Raw genomic sequence first — 25,917 nt, 5'->3', positions numbered from 1 at the left:
ACTTCATCATGTCAACATGCACCGGGCAACCAACTCAAAACATGATGTCTCCGACTTGATCAACTTTCAACTTCACATGCTCTACCTACCCAGCTTCCAGCGTTTGCAATTCCAGCGCCTATGTCTCACAGTTCGGTTAGTCTGCCGAATGGCAAGAATGGAATCAACGCCCAACCTCGGTTCTCAACATATTCCCCTCGGTTCCACATTCTGACGGCGCCTCTTCGTCTTTCTTTGTTCGGCCGTGTCCCATTGCAGCGGTAAGCTGAAGAGATAGCTCGGCCTGTTGCATCAGATATTTCACAGCTCAGACTCTACACACATCGTTTTGTCTTTGTTCAATATCCTCCATATATCACCGAGGAGCTTTGTCATGCAGGACTGAATCTGACTCCACGGCTCGAGGAGTTGGTTCCTTTCAAAGCAGCTCCTTTCTTTGACTCCGTCACCCGTCAAGGAAGACGACACAGACGCAGGCCGACAAAAGACAAAAAGATGGACGCGTCCGTTATCGTTACCATGCTCTCACCAAGCAACCAGCAACAACCTCTTGGCCGATCTGCACCAAACATATACTACTAACTGGACCTCGAACCACTACCCGTCAACCAGTTCATCTGTGTCTCGTTGAGGTTGTCAGGACTCAAAACAACAAAGCCAGCTAATCACTATGGAGACACGGACAAGAGCACGGCCAACACTAGAGCCAGTGCAAACTAAACTATTGCACCATGGATCGCCTGGCTCGCCACGTCGTCGTCCCTCTATTTTCGAGCCAGCACTGAGGTCCCATTGTCTCCCAAGTCCTCTCCATTCGAGCACGCCAGGGCTGGACCAAGGAATGAGGCGGCACGAGCGAGCAATGCTGGACAGTCTCGATCAGCGGCGACCTTCTCAGGCTCGTAAAGACTCTGCTCACTTGCTGCCCCCAATTCCCGAGCAAAGTCCACCATCACGAGAACGCCCGTATGATGCCTACTCACCTCCTCCTACCTTGGCAGCTCGGACTCGCAATCACCTCCTGTACGGACTTTCCGATTCCCACCTTTCACCTACTAGCACTCATGCGGGTATAGGGCGCCGCCAGTCGATGCCCACGGGTGTGCCATCAGCGTTACCCACATCGATACCTTCGGCAGCCTTACCATCACCCGTACGGGTCGTGCATCAGCAACTTGGCATAGGCCGACAGAAGGCTCAGGAGCTTCATGGAAGGCATATCTTTCAAGGATGTTTTGTGAAAGCAGTCGATCTCCGGAAATTTAGCGAGAGCTCAGCAAGTGGCGATAATACAGCTCCCCAAGAGGTGGTGATGGATGATATGGGTCAGAAACTCAGATATGCTGCGAGAGCATGGTCACCTGGAAAACCTGAAGGTCGTCATTTTATCAAGTACTTTTCCCAGGCAGAACTGAGAAAGGCCATACCAAAAGACGCCCCGGAGCCATTGGTCGTACCCAGGCATGCAACAGATCACCCAAGTCCGAGGAGAGCTTCTCTAAGTACCTCTCAGAAGCGCCGTTTGGATAAGGAACATCGTCGATCGTCCGCCCCGATGCAATCAGCAGACCCGTGGAGCGAAATGACACTACCAATTCGTAAGTACCTTCATTCGTGCCCTCCATCAGGATGTTACTAATCTCGTCATAGACTATCATCTAGCACGATATTTCTTCCCGCTTGTTGCTGTATATCTGCAGAGTGGGAATGTCGAACCTGAGGACATCTTGGAACTGCCGATGCCTCACCCGAAGGCGTGGTATCAAACCTTCCGCTACGCTTGTACTGAGCAGGGAGAGTTAACGGATGCCATCAGGGAGAACATCAAACACTTGGGAGGGAGAGTGTGAATGGAGAGGGAACTGTCTCATTGTGCATACCAGAAATAGCTGTCTAACGAGTGTTGGGCCGTGAAATAGTCTAGGACAAAAGGAAAGCGGCTTACAGTCGAAGCATCAATGTCATATGATCCCGGACGGGAACTCCTCTACCACCTTTGTGGCTTTTATCCTTGTGCGTCTTTGTTTGTGAACCTCATCCTTTGCCTTCCAGAATCCGCTTCCACGAGCAGATAAGCGAACCACGACCAACAGTATCTCGCCGATTATCACTATCCCGCTCAACCACCAACTGCACTCGGGGACACCTACAGAGGCTACTGAACCCTTTGTCAGGGTACGTTGGTGATATCTCAACCAAGCTGGTATCTGCCCCTGCCTTTTGATTCACATACATTTTCCAAATGGCAAGCTCCTGAAGCACTGGAGGAGAAAGCCATCGCCCGCTTGTTGCGGCCGCCTTACACGTGCACTTGGTTTTATCTCCAAACCATCAAGGTTTGACGAGTGCTGGACCTGTACCAACCGGGGTTGCCCTCCAATATACACGAATAGTCTTGTGGCGGCGAATAAATGGCAACATGTCTTTGAGGACTGCCTCGCCCATGTACACTGATGACTGATAGAAAGCCTCGGCTACTCTCATACGAGCTGTGAACCAGTATCAGAACCAACGGTTGAGGAGATACAGCCGAAAGAGATATCTACAGGATATTCCTATACTCTTCTAGGACAGTCAAAAATCAGGCCTACCCAGTTGGTGTCCTATCTCACTGTGTTTCGCAGCTACAATGCCCCAAAGTCATTCATATAACCGCCCCTTTCTATTCTGAACTGGCTCCGTGGTGCTTGTCTTCTCAGGATCATTCACGTTGCCCGCTTTTGGCACACAATTAGTTTGTGAGATAACCCAACATGTAGCCAGCCTTTTGTGCAGTGAAGGTGTTCATCTGGCTAGATGACCCCGATGAATGTTCGGTCTACATACACCCAAGCACATGACATCCAGACCTACCTTTCAGCCAACTCACAGAACATGTCAAAGAAAGAGTTGTCCTCTGAAGACTCAAGTCGTGGTCATTGTCTACCATCTTCGTCATACTACCTTTCATGTCGTTGATAACAATTCTCTGTGTAGTTTATGGCCTGTGTTTTCCTGGCCTACATCCGGGACTGATTCTAGAGGCTGGGTTCTCGTGTCTCTTCGTCCAGAGCCCTAGAGGTACTTTTGTTGTCTACTGACTGTAAGACAACTGTGATGGGACATGGTTTCTGATCCCTCCTTGTTGGCCCAATGCAACGGGCTATATTCATCAATCACACCAACGCGATTATCTTCTCAATATCAAAATTTTCAATCTTTTGTGTCTTCCGTACACTGTTCATGATTGACCTAACGGAGTAGGGCAACCCGAGGCCCTCAATGCGAAATTACAAATGTTAATAGGTACCTTAAATTTGCTCTCAGTTCCCATTTACATGACCTGTCTATAACTCTTTCAGGGTCGTATCACTGAACTCTTCAAGGGCCCTGCTTTCCAGTTTATTCGAACAGGCACATTCTTGCGTCACGGCAGGTTACTGATGCCAAGTCTAAGACCGCGTATACGCATTCAATAGCCATATCTTTACTCACTACCTCTACTTATCTAAGGACTGACAGCATTACTGGACTTCTCTTTAAATAAAGATCGAGGCACGCCTTGTGTCAACGACTGGTCATGATGCGTGGAATCAGCGTAACCTCGATGGATGATGAATGTCTTGATTGTTGTCTTCTAACTTATTCAGGGAGCTGAAGGCTCCGTTGACGAGCCTTATATACGGCTCATGCTCAGGGGTAGCTGCTTCCCTCAACGGGTACTGCTTCCTTCAACGGGTCTCGTAGTTCCCTCATGGGAAACCCCGTGTCAGGCCAGCCCAAGCGTGGGAGGCACGATTGCCATGTCCGTCTTTACCTCTATGAGGGCAACGAACATCAACGTGCATCCTCCATATTTCAGTCTCGTTTGGACTTCATCTTCTCCAATCTGCTGCATCTTTTTACTATCTCGGGACAGTCGTCACTTCTGTACCTGTCGCGGTACATCCACCCAGTTTTACCTTTGACAGTACACCTTCCTATCTCCCATCTTCTGTCCGCTCACCGAGACCAGCATGATCAATCGCTTGACTGGCACCGATCTCCAAGGTTTTTGTCTGTCGCTCCTTACCGCATACCGTGGTTCAGCATCTCGATCAATCTCCCGTGACGTACAACCACGTTCACAAGCACGGTCTGCTAAGACACCACCACCTGCATGACCACGCCGACACTAATCTCATCGAGATTGTGCTTTTCATAGAGGTTTGGATGCGACCTTGACGCAAAAACACGAAAAAAAATATGAGTGATCGTCGTGGACATTGTCTCATGAGGCCTTCCAAGAAATCGCTCTCACCTTGATTAGCTCGCTGTGAACCATCGAGCTGCAAGTTATGGTTATGGCTCCCTTCACCAAGATCCTCCCTCAAACCCCAGCACCTCGATCTTCAGGCCAGGCCCCGGAAGCCTCAAATCGCTAATCTTTATCCTATCTCGATCCTTCGAGACGAGATTTTCCCACACAGTATCCGTGAGTGTTCTTCAATTTGCTCTTTCTGAAAGCAAAAAACTGCACAGTGTACAAGAACGTGTTTCCACTCCGTTGATGGAGCCCGTTTTCTTGTCGAACTCAACGACAAAGCCAAGACCATGGATAAACCCACTCTCCACAGCTTACAATCCACACAGTTTCTACACTAAAGATCTTGTGAATTGATGACCCAGAATCAACACTATCGACGGCAACGCAAGGTCAGGGGCAGCGCATAAGTCTACGTAAGTCTCACTACAGCGCATGCTAATTTCCGGGCGGATGGAGTACCGCCGGGGCCTGCATCGAACTCAGATCAGGATATCCGGATGGACTGAGGAGTTGCCTTTGCTACGTAGTGTGTAGTTGATTTTGGCGAGTCTCTGCTCACGTAGTACGTAGTAGTGTAGACAGCCGAGAGCTAGATGCAGGCTCGAGGACCGCAAAGATGTCAAGTGGAGGAAAGTCTTTCCTCAAGCGAACGAAGGCTTTGGAATAAATACATGCTGCTCGACAACTGAGAGTCCTTTCTGTATCGGCCCTCCGATCAGTTTCGGACTTAAAAAAAAACGTCACCGGAGACATAGTATGACAACAACAGTCTCTCTCCCCACACACACAAAGACATCCACAGAAAACCACCAGGCCACTTCCCTAACAGGCTACTTACCGACACACGCCATCCCACATCAACAAGGTCCAGGCCTGTCCTGCTGAGAAACTATCGGGGAGGGATGTGTTTCAAGGGTCTTCCCCCTTCAGCCCTTTTGACGTGGTTCCCTGAACCTGGATAGTGCACCTAGTACGGAACTTTAGCGTTGTACACTTTCATGGTTCTCCGTTTTCCGTCTGCAGAACCGCAGAACGAGTGGTCCATCTTGCTTCCAGTTTTCGTTTCTTGCCGTTTTCTCGACGTCTGTTGTACACAATCACCCGCGAAGTACCTATATTAACCCACAAGGTGCAAAGAAAAGAGACTCGAAGAAAACAGACCTTCGATCTGTTGGACGCACCAGAACTAGGCGGCCCTTTTTCGAGGGAGAGGGAATCGAGGATCGTTACCTCCTTTCCTCACGCGTTACTACCTCTACTGCGAGCGCCACAGTTTTCCCATAACACCGGGACCTAACTTAGGCCATCCTTGCCAAACTGCTACACAAGTCTCACAAGTGGCATGTTGAATGGACACAACGCAGGACTGTGTGTTGACATGTCGACCTTACGTAAAGCATGCTTTAAACAGATATCATGTATTGGAAAACTTCATGATCATGGAGTCCAGGTCAGTTGCCGAAGCTGGAATGGAATGCAAGCTTGTGTTTCAACGTATGTAGAAAGCCCGAACGAAGACTTTGCCAATTTTTGTTTCCAACCATTCAGCAGTACCGAGCACGATGGAGGAAGCAGGTACAGCTCAGACAAAAAGATGGCCAGATGTAGGTACGTACATGCCTTAGTAGCTATGACTACCTCTTAGCTACCATGTGTGTTTTGCACAGCTGTATCTCGAGAGACATCTGGACCTGCTCCGGAATTAAAAGCTGGAGATAGAATAGATACTAGGAACAGGTGCCGGGAAATGATCGTTACCCAGCCCTAGGTATCCGCTTTATCCCGGAAAGGTTGGCGAAGCCGAATATTCAGGGTATATACGATGTCTCTCGGACATTAAAAGCGTGAGGTGGTGGGATGAATCTCAACCCAGAAGAGGAAAGAACGATTTATGGCCTGAGAACATCAAAACATCCTGGCATCCAGGGATGTGTTGATTGCTGCCGGTTCGTTACCTACTGTTCTTGAGCATTGTGATTACGGCATGCTCTTTTATTTTTGTTTATTCTGTTCAGTTGTTATATACCACCTCTTTGGGCACCTGTCTATCCATACTCCGGTTGATCAGAGTATGCAGATATGCCTTTCACGCTTCTCGCTTTCACGAATTTTCCCAAGATAGTGGGTTAGTTCACGGACAAAGCTGGAGCTGACTAGATACTTTGCCCGTAAATACACAAGTAGCAGACCCGAAGCCCACTGATGCCTACATGTGCAGATATAATCTCATGAGAACAAATGTTTTTAGCACACTCACAACCTTTCTTTGCTTCCCCACTCAATGGAAATCCCCCCCAAGTTGCTCCAAGTTGCTCCAAGTTGTAGCAGAGTTTTTCCCTTCTTTGTTCGCACTCCCAATTATCAATATGCTTACATCCATCATCCATGTCACTTGTTTTCGACGGTCCAGTTAGATGCCCATCCGAGTTTTCTGCGCCCCATAGTATCTCTTTGGGCCCAAAACACCGGAGTGGAAGGCCGACTGTAGCGGTCTGAGTGAGTGAAGTTAGGTGAACCCATTTCCAAGAACGACCGAACGAAACAACGAATGGATCTGTGTATTCGTCGAAGGTGAGAGATTGTACACAGAGCAGATACCTACCGCAGATAGTCCTCATCTATGTATGCCTCAACTATATCCGATCCGTTTCGTCTCATAGATCTCACTACCAATAACCCCAGGCACCTATAGATAGGGCGGCGCGTACGCTATGTAACCGTCCTCGCCTTAACAACTTCCCCCCTAACGTGATCCAATCCTCTCGTATGAATCCGAGTGTGTCTCGCATGTTCCTGACGAGACTACCTACGGATAGATTCGGCGTAACCCACACACAGACATAGATAGATAGAGCCACAAGAGCACACACATATGGCCCGCCTCCCTCTCGGTGCTTCCTCTAGCCTAGCCTGCCTAGGTATGTACCTCGGGGGCCTTTCCTGCGAACCCGCGGCGGACCTGCGTCTCAGAAGGGGGGCAAACTAACAGGTACGCTATACGCATCGTACATATGTACCTTATACGTGTCGTGACGAGCGTCGGCCAAGTGTTGCTTGTTGTTCCCCGGGATCTGGGTCCTTTCTCCTCCCCCTTACATGCGGACCCCTTTTTGCCTGCATATGTCCCCCTCCCCTTCCCCCATCTTCGGTCCCTTTCTAAGAGGCCTTCCAAGGGATCTATCGCCATTTTTTTTCTGATATCTGGGTACAACGGAAGAAGACAGAGAGAAGGAGTGATATGAGTGGCTTCCAGGACTTGAGATACCCCATCTGAACCAGTCTTGAGTTTGACTGAAAGAGAGAGTGCGAGAGGTGATGTGAGTGGAAGGGCGGAGGACACTAAGGCACCTTGGTCCAAATGCATTGCTGAGAGGGGAACAGGAGGGGTGGAACAGAAGGTGGACGTTGAAAGTGTGATTTCTCAATGTCCTGTAGACATACGTTAATGGAGGTACGGTACCATTTCAAGGTTCCTCTGGGTAACAAGAAGTCAGCAGTAACAGAATATCTGGCACGCTTCGACTTATGGACCAACTTGGTTGTTGAATACGTTAGGCGTGCTATGTTGTCCTGTTGTCGTTGTCTGCCTCGAACGTTGCCGTTGCCGCTCAAGGAGATTGAGTTCGAAAGCAGCAAAGCAAGGAGTATCCCCGGGCCAGTCTGCCTCATAAGCATCAGGTGAGGTCAGGTTACTTTTTAAAAGTAGATTGAGCTTCCTGCACACTTTGATAATGGTTACCTACCTCACTGTGTAGCATTGTGCAGTATGTATGCCAATATCACAATGTTACCGTTGTCGGCAGTGTTACTACCCTAGGGTCTGATTGTCTTCCTTCTTGCCGGTCAATCTGGACGCCTTGAGTTTGTTGTACTGTGCAATGGCATGGTACATTGACATGTATGATGGTGTCAAAGAATGGCGCTGAAGCAAAGAATTCGAGAAGCAAAAAGAAAAAAAAGGGGAAAATCAAAAACAAAACCAAAAGAAATAAAAGACGTAAAGCCAATAGAATAAAGCCATTCGCACCGTTTCAAGCCACCCCGTGGCCGTCCCGCCTCTCTTTCTAAGCTGTCTAAGCTACACAGTCATCGTAGCCCTCAAGGTTCTTTTTTTTTTTTGAGATACGTGAGAGGAAACCTTACAAAAGAAAAGAGGAGAGATAAAAATAAAGTAAAACACCGTATCCCGTGCAGTGAGACCAGTGGGGGTTCTGCAGGTGACTTCACCAGCGCACCTACATGGTACTTTTTGCATGCTTCCTCCGAAGCCAATGAACAACATTACTGGCGCAATAACTCATCACTTTGTACCCTCTTCGGGTCCTCAGCTTGCGACCTAGCGATGTGATGACGCACGTGCTTAGGCTCTACCCGTTTGTGCCGTTGGCGAGAGAAGTGCAAGAGGAAACGGTTGAGGGGAAAAACTGAACAAGACGGAGGAGGAGAGAACTGAAATGTGCCCACCTGGGCCAGGCCTGAAACGAGGTCTTCAACTGTTTCGTTGATAATCTCACCCCGCATCATATTTTAGCAGCTGAGAGAGAGAGATTTCTGTTCGGCACCCCTCCCCAGCCTCCGTTGTCAAAGCTGTTTCTCACAATTCCAACATCTCCACTTGCCCCAGCTTCATCTCCGTCCTTCAACCAGGAATCGTAGAGAAACAAACCGAGAGGCCGGCCTCTTTTTCTTTCCTGACTATGATGGACGTTGAGGTCGGTGCTACTTCATCCGGTGCGGATCCTGGGGCTTCCTTGTCACATTTTTCTCAATCATCGGGCTCCCATCCCCCGTTCGTTACAGGCTCGTCAATGGTGGTCCTCCTCTCGTCGCCGTGTCTTCTCCCACGATTACGGCCCCAACCTCTTCCGGACAACGGAGCGCTGCCCCGATTGCGGATCCAGATTACGGAACCCACTTGCGGTATATTGTGGATCACCGGATTGCGGGATTGCGGACTCTCCGCAAAAAAAGTTCGGCTCATGGAGGGGATTCCCTGGCCTTCGTCTGTCTCTCTCCATCTCTTGTTTGCGGGCTTTTGGCAATAACGACGGACGAACCCCATCCACTTTCACTTCGGAGCAACGGTGCAATTTGCTACAGCATGCACGCTGTCGGCTCTCCTGCCCAATCTTCCAAGAGCTTCACAATCTCTTCCTCCACTGTGGTGACCTGGTCTCACTCCCAACTTCACAATCTCAACAACAAACTGCCGTGCTTGCTGTCCCCCCATTTCCCACTTCACGATGCCGGCATCTTCCCGGTACAACCCCGCAGCCGGCCGACGAGGGACCGCCTCCGCGAGGCCTAGTCTCATCAGCTTGTCCGCATTTGAATTGACTCTCTCCTCACACACGCCCTTTACAGGCAAACGAATCTGCGAGTAGGGTCCGGTTATGTCGGCTTCGCTTCCCCCCGAACTCGCCCCCTCCCTTTTTTTTTTTTTTGTCAGAGATCAGAACCCAAGTAGGTACTCAGTAACGAGCCGTGTACATTTTTTTTTCCAGCTTGCGATCCGATTAGACATCACTTCCCGTATCTTTGATCTCCGGCGCAAGATCTCGTCGAGATTAATGCTCTGTTTTTGCTGTGTCAGGCGTGCCGCCGAGGGAGCACCAAGGAGGTTGGCTTAGTGTCTTAGCACCTGATCAGTTTGATACGTGGGTAGAACATCTGATCGACATTGCGATAGACGGCGGCGCAACGGTCGTCGGTTCGGGCTCCCTAGTGCAGCGAACGTAGCTCCGAAGTGAACTGCAACCCAAAACCAGATCGCCGAACTTGCACTATGTAGATGTCGAATCGCCCACCATCGCTTATTTAAGTGTTCCATCACCACCACTTCGTCAGCAGAGTATATCGAGATCATCCTTTCGTACAGCAGTCAGGCTCTGCAGATGAGAATTGCGGCTCGCTTGCCCTCACATCTTGGCCCGGTCGATCTTGTCGTACTTCATGTCACTGGCGCTGTTGACATTATGGGCCCTTCACGGGGGGCGCCTCATCATAGGTACCGGCGTAATCATCTACGATTGCGCTCTGTCATCAGCCGGTCGAGCTTGTTGCAGGCAAATCGAAGTTGACCTTCTCACCACCTCAGGCAATGCTACCAACCCTTTGATGATGATGGTGTGAGGGGCCTGGTCTTGCGCAACAGCGGATAGTACCAAGATTGTTGTATCCTTATCAAACACAGCCATCTCTCAAGGCTTTGGTGTGATAAGAATGGTATGGTATACTAATGCATCGCCTTAACATTTTGCGACGCTGTAGCATCACACATGTCTAGCAATCTGGTCGATATACCCATGCGGTTAAGTCTCAATGCCGATTTCGCATCTGGCTCTCCGCACAACATGCCCAAATGTCGTAAACGATGGTAACCGCTTCTTCTCGCTTCCGGTTTGTTTTCTTTTGCGTTGGGGCATTTCCCCTCATTTTCGTACACTGCCATAAACGATTAGTCAAGGTTAATATGGTTTTTGTTATTGACAAGCAGCAACTGTCGTCAGGCAACGTCAAGCAACGTCTCCCCTGTCAGCTTTCGATATAAATGTATGCGGCGCCCTAACGGACCCTCACATAACATGGAGCTGCCGTTGTAAAGCCTTCCGATGATGAAGCTGTAACAAATAGAATGTAATGTTTGTAGTCGCAGGTACAACCGCACACAGCGCTCGCGACAGCACCGTCATGGACAGCTTCGCCGGAACGTTGCTCTCCTAAAGCTCCATATGCGAGGCGCCATCTCGAATGAAACCCACGATGGATTCGACGTCGCATAGTCCCTGTTTTGGTGATGCCCATACATACATACATGTAAGACATGAACTAGTTGATGCTGTGCGTGGCGCGAGGATGGCGAACGAATCTTCAAAACAAATCACAATGGTGGTGGCGCCGCATTCTGGGAAAGCTTGGTTTCGATGGATCCCGAGAGCAGCAGACGGAGTCGATCTCCACCTAAAACGGAGAGGAAAAAACAGCAGAACTCGAGTTTGTCCTTCAACTTTGAACTCACCTAGGTACGATAGTACTAGTGTAGTAATCTTGTCTGGCATCTTCTCCACAGCTTTTTTTTTGTCGCATGCCCTCACTTTTTTCTTGTCATTCCTGCCCCAGTTCCCCGCTGGTGCACCACTTTCATCACACTGCTCCGAAGAGTTGAGACTTGAGGCCCAAACCTAGACGCGCCATGAGTGGCTGGGGATTCTTGGGTGCTGACCTCGATCTCATGTGGCCTTCCCGAGACGTTAGTCTTTTTTTTTTCTTTTTCTTTTTTTTCTAAGCGCCGCTCGACAGCGCCAAGTTTGACAGACCCGGCTTGTCAGATTGTTGGGTTGCGGCGTTGATCGAAACCGGAATGCTGTGGTCCAGGCCCTGGAAACGACATCCGGGAACTTCGTTGTCGAATGTGAAATGAGCCCCACCGTAAATGCTCCTCAACATGGAGGCACGCCTAGGGGTCCGTTTTTGTGTGCGCCGAATGCGACTTCCGAACCCTGCAAACCACCCCGCCAACCATCACCACTACTTGTACGAAGTCGCTGTTGGGAGACGCAGGTCCAAGAGAAAAGGGTTAAGCGTCTTGTGGATGAAGAGGTAGGTGGGGCCGGGGTCTGAGCGCTCGAGCTTTGCAATTGAGTGGCTTCGTTCGTCGTTGAAGTCCGTAAGAGGCCTAGAGAAGCCAATATCCTCAGCAGAAGGGCTACATTTTGGCAAAGGCCCCGAAATGGAAGGGTACCCAGAGACGTTATTAGTTTCCGGCACCCAATGTCACCTAGAAACAGTTGCTGTATGTACAGCGCATTAGCGAAAGATATGCCCCGTGTCTGGACTTGCCGGGATAATCTAGCTGTTCTAGGGGCGATGTAACACCCCACGCCCTATTGACGCGATCTAGCGCTCACATTTAGCCTGACTGGGCAGGCAGGTAAGCCAAGGCACAACGATTTTCAAACTTTACCGAAGGTCAAGCTTCAGCGACGTAATTGTGCTCAGCAAAGGGAACGTTGTCTGGATCGAGTATCATGATATTTGCTGTCGAAAAGATAGGCTCGAGCTGTAGTGGACGCATTTCTCGGATGCTTGTTGCTGTCGTGGGTTGGGTGGGGAGGCGCCCTGCGGGGGCCGAGTTTGTTTTTGTGATTACTGTGTACACGTCGCCTGGAGGCTCACATCTGGGAGCGGTAACCGAACAGCCGAAACAGTGCGTTGGGGTAAAAAGCCGAATAGGAAGGAGGAAGGTTCCTGCTAGGAGCAAACGGTTAGCGAGGTCAATCTTCAACACCCCTATGGCCGAGATATGGACGGAGAAGGGGAACACTGTACGGATGCAAGCTTGAACCAGCCATGGTGATTCGGTGGAAAGGATTTTTCTCGAGGTCGTGCCGCGGGGGTTGCCTTGTGTGGGCTTGAAATTGAAGCAACTCGAATTGCAAGTTGTGATCAGAGAAGTGGAAGGCAAGGCATCCAAGGCAAAACGTTTCACCCGCCACTGAGCATATTAGTACATGCTGTACCTGCCCATCCGATCCTTGCTATCTCCAAGAGACTTTTGCGAGTGGAAAGGTATCTAAGCTTAGTTAAAAAGCGTGCAATGGTCATGTCTCATTGATCGATGCTATTGTGGAAAGGACGAGTGAGAAAAGGAAAGTTGCAAGGTCAACAACGCCAAGACTTGAGGTCGCGGACTGGACTTGCCTTCAGCTTTTGAGGTACTGTAGCCATGATGTATGTACCTCGCTGTATGGACTCGCTGTCTCTGTAGTGTAGACAGGTACCTACCGTACCTACTCACCTGCTACGGCTGCAATCATCCGAGTCCTTGGAGATTAGGTAGGTACCTACCTATCTTCGGTGGTATTTTGGATAGAACAAAACAGGCAGAAGACAGCAGACAGCAGAGGCAGGCAGTGCCTGCAGCTCGGCCCGAACAGACTGCAACGTCTGTCCATTCAGTTCCATTTTTGTCTGTTGACTGAAATCCTTCAACAGTGCAGTGAGGTTACCTGCTTTCAAATATAATCATACAAGAGATGGGAGGTCAATATCAGTGTCCGCGTTATGTTTGTGACTATGTAGGCATGACTTCGTTTGGAAGACTCTTCTGAAAGCCACCATTAACGAAGCTACGGCCGAGGCCCCATGACGGGAAGGACATGCACGTCATGCTTCACAGCGGCTATAAACGCAAGATGGCCCAGCCGCTTTCGGCTGGCTTGCTTGACGCCGATTGTCAAGCCGTTCTCGTGATAATTAAATTCTGCTTCTTTGCGGGGCAGCCGATCCCGCCCACCTGCTCGTAGGTGTTGTAACTAAAATGTCCTGTAGCTGCGCTGCAATGGATGTCACTGCAAGATGCCGGTGTCCAAGTCATAAAAATGTCAAGTCAAGGGACTCTTGTCACTTCATCCGGAAACACAGGGACCTAAAAAGAAAGAGGGGGGGGAGGGGGGAGGAGGAGGGGCTGGGCTAGCATGCCGGCAATCTTGATTCGACCAAACATAAAGAGGTCCTGGCCCCCTTCGGGGGTGAGGGGGGCTGCGGATATGTAGTGATGGTAGGGCCGGGGACGGGGACGGGACCAGGGCCAAAGGCAAAAGATTTGCCAGGGCAGGGGAACTAAACAAAAGCCGGACGATCTTGGATGAACTCCGGGTCCAGCGGGGCGATTACATAGAGCAGATAAGATGGGGACGTCCGCATGCAGTGTATAAATCGTGTGCCCGTCTGGCTTGCCGTTCTTCCTGGGTAATTTCTCCAAATTTTGAGATTCGGATTGATGGTCCATCCCAGCTTGGACCCAATTGCTGATTTCCAACACCCAACACTTTATTCTAGTATTCATATGCTGTTTACACCACCAATCATATCTACTCGATTATGCCATAACATCACAGCAGGCAGACTAATAATGAGGGGTTTTGCACCATTGACGACCATCCCTGGAAACGGATACGTGGCTAGGATACCCCAGCCTACTTACACGACCATCACGTCACCTGAATCGACCGAGCCGGATAAAGCGACTGTGTACGATTCCAAACGGCCTGTGTGGAGCCAAGGTCCATGTCACCTCTGGCAACCCAGTTAGTGGTTAGGGTAAGGTGTTAGATTATGTACACTAGTTCCGGGGGTACACGGGGCCGGTGAGAGGCCATCGGGTATAAAAGTGAAATGAGCGCTTCGAAAAAGGTGGTTCTGGACTCTCGTTATCGTGGTTCAAGAGGATAACATTTGGTGAGGACTTCAGTGGTGGTTTGATGCCAAGCTTGGAGGTCTTGGCCGGGGCTATGAGAGCCAAGCCATGGGATATGACTCCACATGGACCGTTTGGAATCGCACACAGTCGCTTTATCAGGCTCGGAATCGACTGATCAAAATCAAAGCTTGACTAAAACATCAGCCAAAAAGGGAATGGCTTTCATGGAGCGTGATCTCGACACTCTGCTTGTTGACATTTCCCCTTGCAGCCCTGTCAACCATGCCATGTAACACACCCCGTTGGTTGAGCGCCCCCTATTCCTTTTGTTTTGAAGCATGATGGCTTGCAGTAGACCTGTTGTGTGACATGATGAGGCCCAGCCCTGGCCAGCAGGTTCCGAGCCCAGGCCAAACGGTCTTCTACCGACACGACATGTATCTTACTACGTGGTGGTCGGTTGGGCCTTGTATCCGTATCTGGTACCTCGTGCATTTCATCTCATGTCCCGATTAGGAAGCTTTCTAGCATTTGATTGGCCATCAAATCGACTTCTCCCAGCTCGTGATCGGCACAGCTTTGTGACGCCTCACCTGGATAAAGTACGGTGGCATGGATGGGGAGATAGCTTCCATCGAGGTGATGTCTCGGGTTGTGTATAAAATCAGATATCGCTGTTGTGGGAGCTTCCCCGTCGTTCTATCCAAATCTAATCGTGGAGTCTGTTCTACACCCCAATCTCCTCATGCCTCTGCCGCTCAACTCTCGAGAGCTCAGAAAATTATTATGAATCCTGCAAAACACACTTCCTCGTCTAACCTCCTTGTGTCGAGGCGTAGACGAGATGAACCAAAAACAAGCGACCCCTCCCAGGGTGTCCGTCTATATCCCATAATGAACGTAAAGAGATGAAATGGGAAAAACAAGAAAGCCAAAATAACATGCACACTCATTCCCAGAACCGTCTCACCCAATGCTGTGAGTTCTGGTCGCTCATATTCCCAATCAGTCCCCGCCTCCGCATGCCTGCCAAACAGAAACCGAGAAGGGAGTCAAAAGCTCCCAGCAAACCCAAATGCTTTTGTGTATAACCGTATTCCAGGTTTTAAAAAGCGCCAGCAACCAACTCTGAAACCGCTGGACAGGGGCTGACCAATGCATCTTGTTCTGCCAGAAGCATTGCCCTCCACAACTTCCACCCTGCCCCTCCCCCGACGGCTTCACAGAGAAAACACGATATTCATTCTCGTCATTCATCATTGAATTCGTATTCTGCATAAATCTGCCAGGCGACTCAATTGCTGCCCGGACCAAGGCCCCCCAATGGTCTACCGCCTGAATCGGCGGCTGCTGTTGCTCTTAGCCATACGCACAGGTACAGCATTGGAAGCAGCAGCAAGCCAGTACCGTTAACCTTGCAAAGATGGGGGTGAAAGGTCCGTGGGTACAGCCGCAGTTCCGCCGTCGGTGTGCTCACAGGTGTTGTGTGAGACTGCGGTGCCGGTGGTAGTCAGGCGTCGACTCTGCGTGACACCGCCGGTCTTTCGAGAACCTCTTAAAGGCTTCTCAGATAAGTCATCCAAGCCTGGTCCGGATGGTGTCAACATGGTCTGACTGCGAGGAGGCTTCTCTTGCAGACGGAACGTATTGTGCTCATCACCATCGGCGCGGCTTCCCCATGAAGTCTGTGAGGCGTCTTCAGTTAGTTTTGTCTATCGCTAATGTATGCCGACATTTCGGAATAACTTACATGTTTGAGTGTAAAAAGAGCGTATAATTTGATGAGGCCATGAAAATATCCAAAGAGAATCGAAACAGGCAAATAGATAAGGTCTCGTGGGTTCTTGCGGAAGAGTCCAACCAGCTTGACGACCTTGGTGAAGCCAAACATGAAGACGATCTCGGCCGCCAAAAGAGTGTACCGGTCGTTGACATCCCAGCCCTCGGTGGCCCACCAGCATGAACAGAGCAGGAGCGGGTCGACAACAAAGGCCAAGGACGTAAAAGTTGCGATGTGGAGAGCGTAAGTGCACCATGGTTGTTGACTGTTTATTGAAGAGTGTTAACGAGGAGGAACAGGGATTATGGGTGGATACGGGCGCCTATTGCAGGTGGGGAACAAGGTCGAGAATGGGGGCAGGGGTAATAAAAGTGGTGGTGCGCACAACACAAGTCGTGCCGTGCACAGTGACCTAAAAGGGTATTGCTAGGGTTCGGTTGGGAGCGGCTCAACTCACGTAAGCACGTGTCTCTCGTGCACAAGACTGGTCCAGTTGCTTCTCCAGTTGCTTCTCGCCCAGCGGGAACACTGATACAGGAACTTGACGCTGGTTTCCAACGTCGTCTCGATCTCACACTCGGGCTCATACTGGATCCAGGTCTTCCACTGGTGCGCGACCAACCAGCGAGTAACATAGTTGTCGTCATCAGCGTTGAGGATGTACTTGCCCCATTTCTCGCTCTTGAAGCCACTAAGGAACGGATAGCCCTTGAGAATCCTCGAGCGATAGGCACCGGTACGGCCAGACATGCAAGAAGTACCGCCGTCGATGTTGTGGGTGGCTGATATCTCAAAGTTGCGGCGCTCAATATACGCCGCCCCAAGCCAGTTGAAGATGCGGGTTGTGAGGTCGCCATCGATGCGCTTCACCCGCTGGCAGGTACCGACTCCGCCGATTTGATCGTCCTCAAATGGGGCAAGGAGCCACGGCATCAGTGTCGATGGCCACTCGACATCATCGTCAGCCATGACCGTGATTTCGGTTTCGACATGGTTATCCTCCAACGCCTTGCACACCTGCAGTCTTTTGTTTGCCTTGTCCACATGGAGGACTTCGATTTTTATGGGGTGGTCGCACGCCGGCTTCCTCAGCGTGGCCGCCATTGCTGTGAGCGCTTCATACTTGTTCCACGTGGTTACGAGTATGAGCTTGGCGGGCTTGCATGCTAGGATGCTTTCAAGCGAGGTCCGCAGTTCCTCGAATTGATTGTGGATTGTGGGAATAACGACAGTGACATCTGCCGAGGTGAACTTGGGGTCTTTTTTCGGCTGCACGGACTTGTAGGTCCAGTGGCTGACACAGTGGACTAGAAGACGCACATAGCGATGAAGCCTGAGTGAAGCGGTTAGCACGCGCGAAGGCGTAGATTTGGGTGGGATCGGAATTGCACAAGTCAAGCATACCATATAACAATATGGAAATAGAACCAGAATTTGGCGGACCATATAAAGTCCAAGTTTGGTATTATAAAACCCATTAACTCAGCCATGCTGAAAAATCAATGCCCGATCAGGGATAAACCAAACGCGCACTGGATCTGCTCTACTCAAGGAACCCAGCCCGAAGATAGCACAGCCTGTGTAATCGGGAAGAGATGTCCAGAACAGATGGGAGCAGACAAGTGAACAATCTGTTGTTGACGTCCGAAATATGAGACTAGAATGAAGGATCCGAAGAAAAAGCAAGACCGAAGGCGGGAGTTGCTGAATTGGAAAAGGGGACGATGGGGCGAAAATGTAGGTTGGAGCTAGGAGGTTTCTCTGATTCTTTCCAGTCCTCCGGGACAGGTTGCCGGCAAGCTTGGTTTCCCGGTCGAAAGGTCAACAGGTCGAACTTGTCGGAGTTTGGATAGGGCGAACTCGTCACCACCGGGGGATAGAGGTTTGCCGTTCTCGAGCGAAGGGTGGGTGGGATAGCGAACGACAACAAACGTTGAGAAGGGGGGATAGCTCGTTAAGACAGACAACTCAATGCTTGACTTCCAGGAGGACCCCTAAACTAAGCGTTTGATGATGGGAAGATGGAAGAGGCTAAAGCAGCAAGGTCATTGACGAAACCAATTGGTCTGTCCAAGACAATGAGAAGAAAGAAGTAGACTAGAACTGTAAGAGAAGTTCAGAAGGTCGGGGTCCAGACGCGGAGGAGGGGGGGACGGGGACCAGAGATATATAAGAAGAGACAAACAACGAAGCTGCAGAAGACGAAAGGAGACAAGATAGGACACATCCCACAACGGGAGACGGGAGACGGGAGCTAGAGGGGAATCAACGACGCGCGTTGGAGACTTCGGTCTCGAGCAGACCCAGAGGGGATGCAGCTCTCGACTCCATCTACATGCTTTGAGAGGTCGACGGTTCCATCATGCACAGCACGAACATGGGGTGGATGGGATGAATTGGATGTGACTTTAGTCTAGACTCTGGCTGGTCCTGGACGGACCCCCAGAACCGCGGCATGGGGGAGGAAGACAAGAGTGGAAATAGGCAATGGATAAGTTGGGGCATGATGGACGAATGATGAGGGGGCACTGCAAGTGGCCGATACGACCATGGTGCCAGCGCAAAATAGGTGGGAATAACCAGCCAGAGAGACAAGGAAGTTCTTTCGACAATGAATTTGCATATTGAGGGAAAGTGGAAAGAGAGAAGAATCGGAAGGTAGTAGTAGCCGAGTCGGAGGAAAACTGACAGGGCAAGAGCCAAAAAGCCCCACGGGTGGACAGGGCCAGGGAAAGAGAGTGGAATACCTAGAGGTAGGAAGATGGATACTCTTTGCTGTACTGGACCTAGTGTTGTAGGTACCTGCAGTGCAGAGCAGTAGCTCGACCAAGTACACACTGGCTTGCGTTGTGTCGAGAGTGAGTGTGCGAATTGCGGCGGCACAGATTGGACGCATCCATCCATCCATGGTTCAATGTGAGTGGGAGGGAGGGTTAGTACGCTGCAAAAATGGCGACCCAGAGTGGAATTTCTCTCAGTCGGTTGCAACAGTGAACGCTGCATTGACAGATGACTCCGTGCGTGCAACAAAAAGGGCACCTGGACCTTCCTTCGAAGGACCAGCATTTTGATCTGTCTGTTTCTGCTCATCGCTGCTGCTTCGGTCTTCAAAGTCTAAAACTTTTGGTTTGGTGGAGTCGTTACCTAACTCCTTCCCCAGCCAGTCTCCCGTTCTGGACTAGCATGGGTGGACTCGAACGAATCTGCGGCCAGAACGGCGAGTTGTCGACGGCGTAACAAACTGCAAACCTGCGAGCCGGGACAACACGCAGTCATGAAGTATTCATTGCAGAGCTCCAGGCGCTCCGTTACATATCAGGTAAGCCCTTTGTGTACATAGCGTGACACTGTGATTGATCGTCGAATTTCAAATTCAAGCGGCCTGGTCCAGAGAAGGAAAGGTAGCCTTGTCCATGCTTTGACCCGGGGAAAGAGAGTTTAGAGAGCTCATTAATGCGTCCTCTCACTCATTTTCTCCCCCGATTTTTTTGTGCCACTCTATCTCGAGTAAGTGCCAAGGTCGGGGTGGCACGGGCTATTTCAAAACGGTAGGAGGAGGGGCGTGCGTGTAGTACTCAAACTTTGAAGTGCAGGTCAACTGTAGTACTAGATAGAGGTACCTACTTAGTCCAGTAGAAGTAAGTACTCAAACTGGGCTTGGATTGAAACTGACCACAACGAACTAACCTACAAGAGAAACGGAACCCACCGCACACTGCCTGCCTTCAGAGATTGTAGATTGTGCAAGCGCAATGGTCTCATTCGCACAACCCTCACCACTTCCATTTTCGCGGTTCTGCCACTCTACCTAGCACTGCACCTCTCTGCATCACCGAAAGCGTTCATTAGGTAGTACCTCCTACGACATTTATCTGCCATTCGGCCAGTCGCAAGACATCTTGGACATTCACATGCAGACATCACAGACAGCGGTTCCAGGTTGCGCGGTCATGGACGGCAACCATCGAGATACGGACGGCCACACACCCACCCACGCTTAAGTTCCCGTCCAGGACCCCAACGGCAACGGGCGGCGATGCTGCAAGATGAAGGCGCCGAGCCTGGTGGCAAGTCAGGTCAGAACTCAATCCCCGCCCCAGGCGTGGAATTGGCTGCCGCTCACACCAACTACCACCAAATACCACCTCAATCTAAATGTCAACAACGTCTCCCGCCATCCGCATATCAGGAGCAGTCCAGTCTTGGGCCTTCGTCCGCTCTCCAAAGGCCCCCCTCCTTGGACTGGACTCTGCGGTCTGGAGTGTCTGTCTTGCCGGATATGGCTGGAGCACGTCCTCTCATCTGGGCCAATGATATATCCCCTATTCTTCCCAATCTTTGATCTTTGCTATCTATACTAGTCTATTCCATCTCAACATTCGCACCACAAGCTGCTGTTCGGCAACAGCGAGAACGTAATGGCTTAAGCCCAGGCCCCAGTGTCCTCCGCGATAGCGCTGTACTGTGCGCGTCTTGCAGTCCGCGAATCAGCTCTCATGATGCTGCCTGAAATCATATTTTCCCCCCAGGCATAGAGACATGGAGGTCCTTGCAATAGGGCTTACGGTCGAGCAAGACCTAACAAGGTAGGCCCTACAGCAAGCGAGGTGAGTGGACTTTGACACAGACAGCGTCCAGTTTGCTGTTCAGGGGCCACCCCCAGGCCACCCTAGCCTGCCGTGAACATGTAGGTACCTGACTTTGAATAGACAGTGGACGTGGTCCTCGTTATACAATACAGCTGCGAATTCCTTACGAGGCCAGCAGCAAGGCCAGCTGCAGCATATGTAATTGGTGACGAGCCATTGACAGCCCAGCTGTTTTGTCCGGTGCCTATACGAAACAACGGCGAAAAATAGCTTGAGCGGACATGCGGAGTCGTGTTCGTGGTCCACTACCACTGTCAGCGAGCAGGCAAATACCTGATTACTACTTAGCCGTACAAGAAAATATGGACGACACTGGATTGTGATAGCACAGCATTCACAGGGTAAGGCTGCTACACGTAGGCCCTCCACCCAGGTGCTCCCCTGACTGCGGTGTACATACCAATCCTGGCGGTGACCCTTCAGCCGATTCCGGAACAAGTGTCACGGCAACACGGCTCGGGCCATACCGAGCTCGACACACTCCTGATTTACTGTTCACCGACAGGGCTCAGCCTGAAAATTCGTCAGTCCAACATTCTGCAACCGTCCGTTGCTCACGAAACCGTGTGTGAAAGAACCCAGATGACGGCGGAGATCCGGAAACCATCCATTCCGACCTTGGATGTGCTCAAGATACTATTTTGGCTCACATCCGACCAAGCATTGGTCCATCATGGGCTTCCATCGACGATCGATTCGCTCCGATACTCTCCACACCATCTAGCTTCGCACACAGTGTACCTGTTCTCGATGCTCAACCGATTTTCTCGCGACCCGAACGGTGCCCTCAAAGCTCGTCACTTGTTTCTTTGCGGCAACTTCTTCGCAGACATAACCTCTCTTTCATTTTCGACGAGCTTTGTTTGACGGTCATGGTGTACACTTCGATATGCTCGTTTCGTCAGCATTTCGCCCGTGATATACATCAAAGTGAGCCTGCAAAAGGACAGCCTGAGGGTGCTTCGGCAATGTGGATCCAGAGCGCAGGGTGTGCCGGTAATTGCCAGTGTCCCAGTAAAACAGCGTTCTCGGCGCGCATGGCTCGTGCTGATTAGGACGGGGTAGCTCCGTGCTATGCCGGGGGTTGTAACCACTAGCTACGTAAGAACTACGCCAAACCGCTAATAGATCGACCCTGAACGGCGGATCGGGTCGAGCCTCAAGATGAGGAGCGAGAACAAGATGAAAGAATACCTATCATGCTAACTTCCAACAAAGCTTTCGGCTTCGGCTTGATGAATAGGACCATGAATCCCAACGCATACTGGAACGACGGAAACCGGCGAGCCAACCCAGGTGGAATTGACGGTTGCACCAACGTTCCGTGGAACATGGTGCGTATTGCAGCGTTCATGGATCCTGGAGACCCCAAAAGAAAGGGTCCCGGCAATAGAACGAGGTGGCTTGTCCTGACGATGTCACGGTTTCAGGATTATCCTTCGAGAAGTGCGGGCTCATCAGCTAGGCGAGCCAGGGTAACTCGGGCGGACATAAGCCTCGACCTTCCAAGGATCCTGTTTATAACGGTTTCCCCAGTGTCCCAAGACTATCGTGGAGTGGTACCCAGGTACACTACAACCGCACACCGAGACACAACCAACCGTCAACCAGCTTGCCCAACCTCTGTCCAAAGTCTTGCGCACGGACGGTATGTTGGAGAGCAAGACGAACGAAGCGATGGTGCCTAAAATTTCAACGCGGTGCCGGTTTTTACCGTCTGCTTCCTTATCCCTCTAACGACACAAATGTTCCTCCATATTGCAAAGCAAGTCAAAAGCCAGATGGGAGCGATGAATGTTGCCGGCCCATGCAGGTACATCTTGTTCGAGCATGACACAATCCGCAAAACTAACCGCAAAGTCGCCTATCTTGCATTCGCAGCACATTGCTAGGTCGTTCAGCGATGTTGCATGCATGCTAACCACTTTCCCTGCCCATTAGGTTGCGCCAAGAACAAACAGACGGGATAGGGTGTTACGTCCCTGAGTGGCACTTCCTTTGCATGTTGAACTCGGTGAAACCTCCCGTCCTGCGCCTGCCAAAGCGAAAGGGTCATGTAGTATGAAGCGCAAGAGGGAAGGGAAAACAAGGTATGGTCAATACTTTGGTCCAATGCCTATGGGGCATATGATGGCTAGGAGGATTCTTGATGCAAGGTCCCGACCCTGGCTCGACTGCCGGTTTGGGTACGGAGAAGCTGGCCGAGTCACAACATCGAGCTGTAAAGGCATTTACGAACCGTTGAGGTATGCCTGCTCTTCGTTTATTCAAGGCATGCTGTAGTCTCGTGGCTAACTATGGACGAAGTGGTCGAGTCAGATATCAGTAATGATAGGAGGCAACCTCAATTCATGACGCCAAAGGCAGGAGGAGTCCAGTCTGCCCGCCCGCGCCAACCACGAGCACACTGCGTTTTTCAGACTACCTAGCTGTGCCCCCCTCCCGGGCTACCATGATCCAGTTTGGGATGGACAGGATTAACGCTGAGGTTTCAATCGAATTATTAGTGGCTGGCACCAGCTCGACCAACTGTCACTAGTATTACGATCTCTACGAAGAAGAAGAAAGATCGATAACGACACGACTTGGCCTTCGATCGAGATTGCATACATGACAAGCAGCGTGAACAGCGTTATCAGACGCTGGCACGTCCCTCTTGGCGGCCATCTACTGGTACAAACATTGTGGAGGATGGGGATAGGGCACACCGTGCAGCACAACTCGAGCTCACTTTACGGCCCTCAGTAACCAATGCTGGGGCAATCTGGCCGCCAACGAAAGATTCTCAATGGCACAGATCACTTTCCGAGATTGTATCATCAATTGTATGGTACCACAAATACTCTGTCTGCGGGCAGTAGGAAGACACGCACCAAACAGGCCTAACGTTTGACAGTTTCATTACAGCATATACTATGGAAGTACTTCTATGGCACTCGTAATCCCCGCTCAGGCTGGGGACCAACAAAACACTTTCCTCCCGTACGGAACACAACACCGTTTTTCGCCAACCAACGGAACCAAGGATGTTCGGACCGGAGCCCAAGTTGTCGGACTTGTGAAGCTCTCGAAGTCTGACAATTGACAGCCCTCAACGCCAACTTATAGTCCGGGTTCTTCGAACATGGAAAGCGGCCGAAACTTCAAATTTCTCGATATCTGGCCTTCTGGATATCATCGATGAAAGGGGCGCCAGTTACAAACGCCTAACCAGGTTTTGAATGTCTGAAAATAGACATCCACGCCACGCAGTACATCCGGCTTCCTTCCGGAACTGAAAGTTGACCTGTAACTCTGCAACCTTCGAACAAAAGGTGATTAACAGAAGGCCCAAAGACCCCCTGTTGAGTTCAGGGATTCGCTATAATCCAACCCTTTTTGTTCAAGGGACACGCGTCGGTGATGATGGTGAAGCGGCCGGTTGTGCCCGCCGATACTATTTCCGTGTCTCATGCATATCGGGCTCCACGTAGCTGGCGAGAACCGGGAGGAGGCCGATGCCATGCTAGCATAGCAGCAAGGTACAAATTACCAACCACTCGCCGATTCTCCGACGGTCATAGATTCCGGAGTGTCGTGTGCTTGCAGCAACGGGATGGGGCATTCTGTATGACACCGACGAACAGGCTGTTTGTCGACATCCGGCTGGTCAATTTGATCTCTCGGCATTGGTACCAGCTCACTTAGCATGCTGCCGGCGTGCTGACGTGCGATGCGCACACCTGCCGCCGCGCCGCAGGCTACATGGCACCATCTTCCCAAACGAGAAAAAAAAAGAAAAAAAAAGAAAAGAGAAATGGCTGCCGTCGTCTGAGGCGGGTCAGGGTTGGCAGCGCGGCGGTTTCCCTCCCCTTTCACGGCCTACAGATGGTTAGGAGCAATGTCGACTGCTGCACAGAAAGCATCTATCGCTACGACGCGGGTCTGTATCAGGAGGATTTGGGCCTTCTTGCCAATTGTCACGATGACGAATACTATCCAATCCAGCATGTGTATCGACCGGAAATGTATTTGGATGGAGATGTCTGAGTGTCCGTCTCGGCTTGTCCCGAAACATACCGACTGCAGATGATCAGATCTTGAGGTTGTTTATTCACTTCTTTCGAATTATTGGAACAAGATGCAGAGGCCCGAAAAATATCTGCCTTCGGCGCTCCGTAACCGCGCCTCGGCCGGCTGGTCAAATCGGAACGGGACATTGTCGACTTTCTCGCGAATAATAAGCGATGCCCGGAGACAGACAGTGGAGCAATCCATTTGCCAAGACTAGGCCGGCAACTCTCCGATATCCGTCAGCTCAGGGACCCTTATTGTCGTCTCTGCAGCCCTGTGGCGGTGGCCGTACCGCGCCGAGCCGGTCCGTCCGATCTGGATCGGGAATGGAATGTCACTCTTGTCACCGAAAACGCAAAACATCATGATATTCGTCGACGCGGACGCTTGGCAGGTTACAGAACGAAGCTGTGTTTCGCCAGCATGGCGAACGTCGTCGAGCTGCTGTTTCAGATCCGGATGAAGACACCGTTGCAGACAAGATGGACAAGTCAAAGAGCTTCGGATGGAGCTCGCTCACAAACGACACGCACCCAATGAAGGTATGGTATGCACCGGCAACATTCGGTCAGCGAAGAGAAGCTTGTGCAGCGTTTACCCCGATACACGCACCCCGATCCAACAATGCACTGGACACTGGTCACCAAAGATAAGCCATATACTGTCCCTTTCCATGTTCAAGCTCCTTCAGTAATTGAGTTGCAAACAAAAATTTAGCCTAAATCGGCAAACTGAACTAAAATTACTCTACCATCGTTGTGTCGATTGATACGAATAGAAGCAGACGATCCAAAGTGGCTTCGCGGTGACCATGGTGCCTTCTATCAATAACCCATTACCGGGGTTAAACATTCGGTTATCGAGATAAGCACGGGTCTGATTGGGACTTAACGACAACAACTGTTTTCTGATGCCTGTACTAATTATTGTTGAATACGCAGTTCCAGAT

General features: G+C 50.7%; 3 protein-coding genes across 3 annotated transcripts; 2 read left to right on the top strand and 1 right to left on the bottom strand.

Moving 5' to 3' along the window:
- Positions 1-670: 670 nt before the first annotated feature.
- On the top strand, positions 671-1,962 carry NEUTE1DRAFT_90117 (uncharacterized protein; the record flags this gene model as incomplete). The annotated part of the gene is made up of 2 exons (XM_009857478.1): positions 671-1,598; positions 1,651-1,962. 2 exons carry the CDS (start codon positions 671-673, stop codon positions 1,848-1,850), a joined length of 1,128 nt encoding a protein of 375 aa, XP_009855780.1.
- Positions 1,963-15,112: 13,150 nt separating this feature from the next.
- NEUTE1DRAFT_118645 (uncharacterized protein) lies at positions 15,113-18,356 on the bottom strand (the record flags this gene model as incomplete). Its single annotated transcript, XM_009857477.1, has 4 exons — positions 15,113-16,171; positions 16,237-16,531; positions 16,724-17,599; positions 17,671-18,356. 4 exons carry the CDS (start codon positions 17,754-17,756, stop codon positions 15,896-15,898), a joined length of 1,533 nt encoding a protein of 510 aa, XP_009855779.1.
- A 1,946-nt stretch (positions 18,357-20,302) lies between these two features.
- NEUTE1DRAFT_142050 (uncharacterized protein) lies at positions 20,303-20,608 on the top strand (the record flags this gene model as incomplete). The annotated part of the gene is made up of 1 exon (XM_009857476.1): positions 20,303-20,608. The coding sequence occupies one exon, from the start codon at positions 20,303-20,305 to the stop codon at positions 20,606-20,608; it is 306 nt and encodes a 101-aa protein (XP_009855778.1).
- Between the last annotated feature and the right edge of the window lie 5,309 nt (positions 20,609-25,917).

Source organism: Neurospora tetrasperma (genome assembly GCF_000213175.1).
Source record: "Neurospora tetrasperma FGSC 2508 unplaced genomic scaffold NEUTE1scaffold_81, whole genome shotgun sequence".
In the NCBI taxonomy this organism is placed as follows: Eukaryota; Fungi; Ascomycota; class Sordariomycetes; order Sordariales; family Sordariaceae; genus Neurospora; species Neurospora tetrasperma.
The sequence above is the reverse complement of the archived record's forward strand: the minus strand, read 5'-3'. Positions and strand labels throughout refer to the sequence as shown.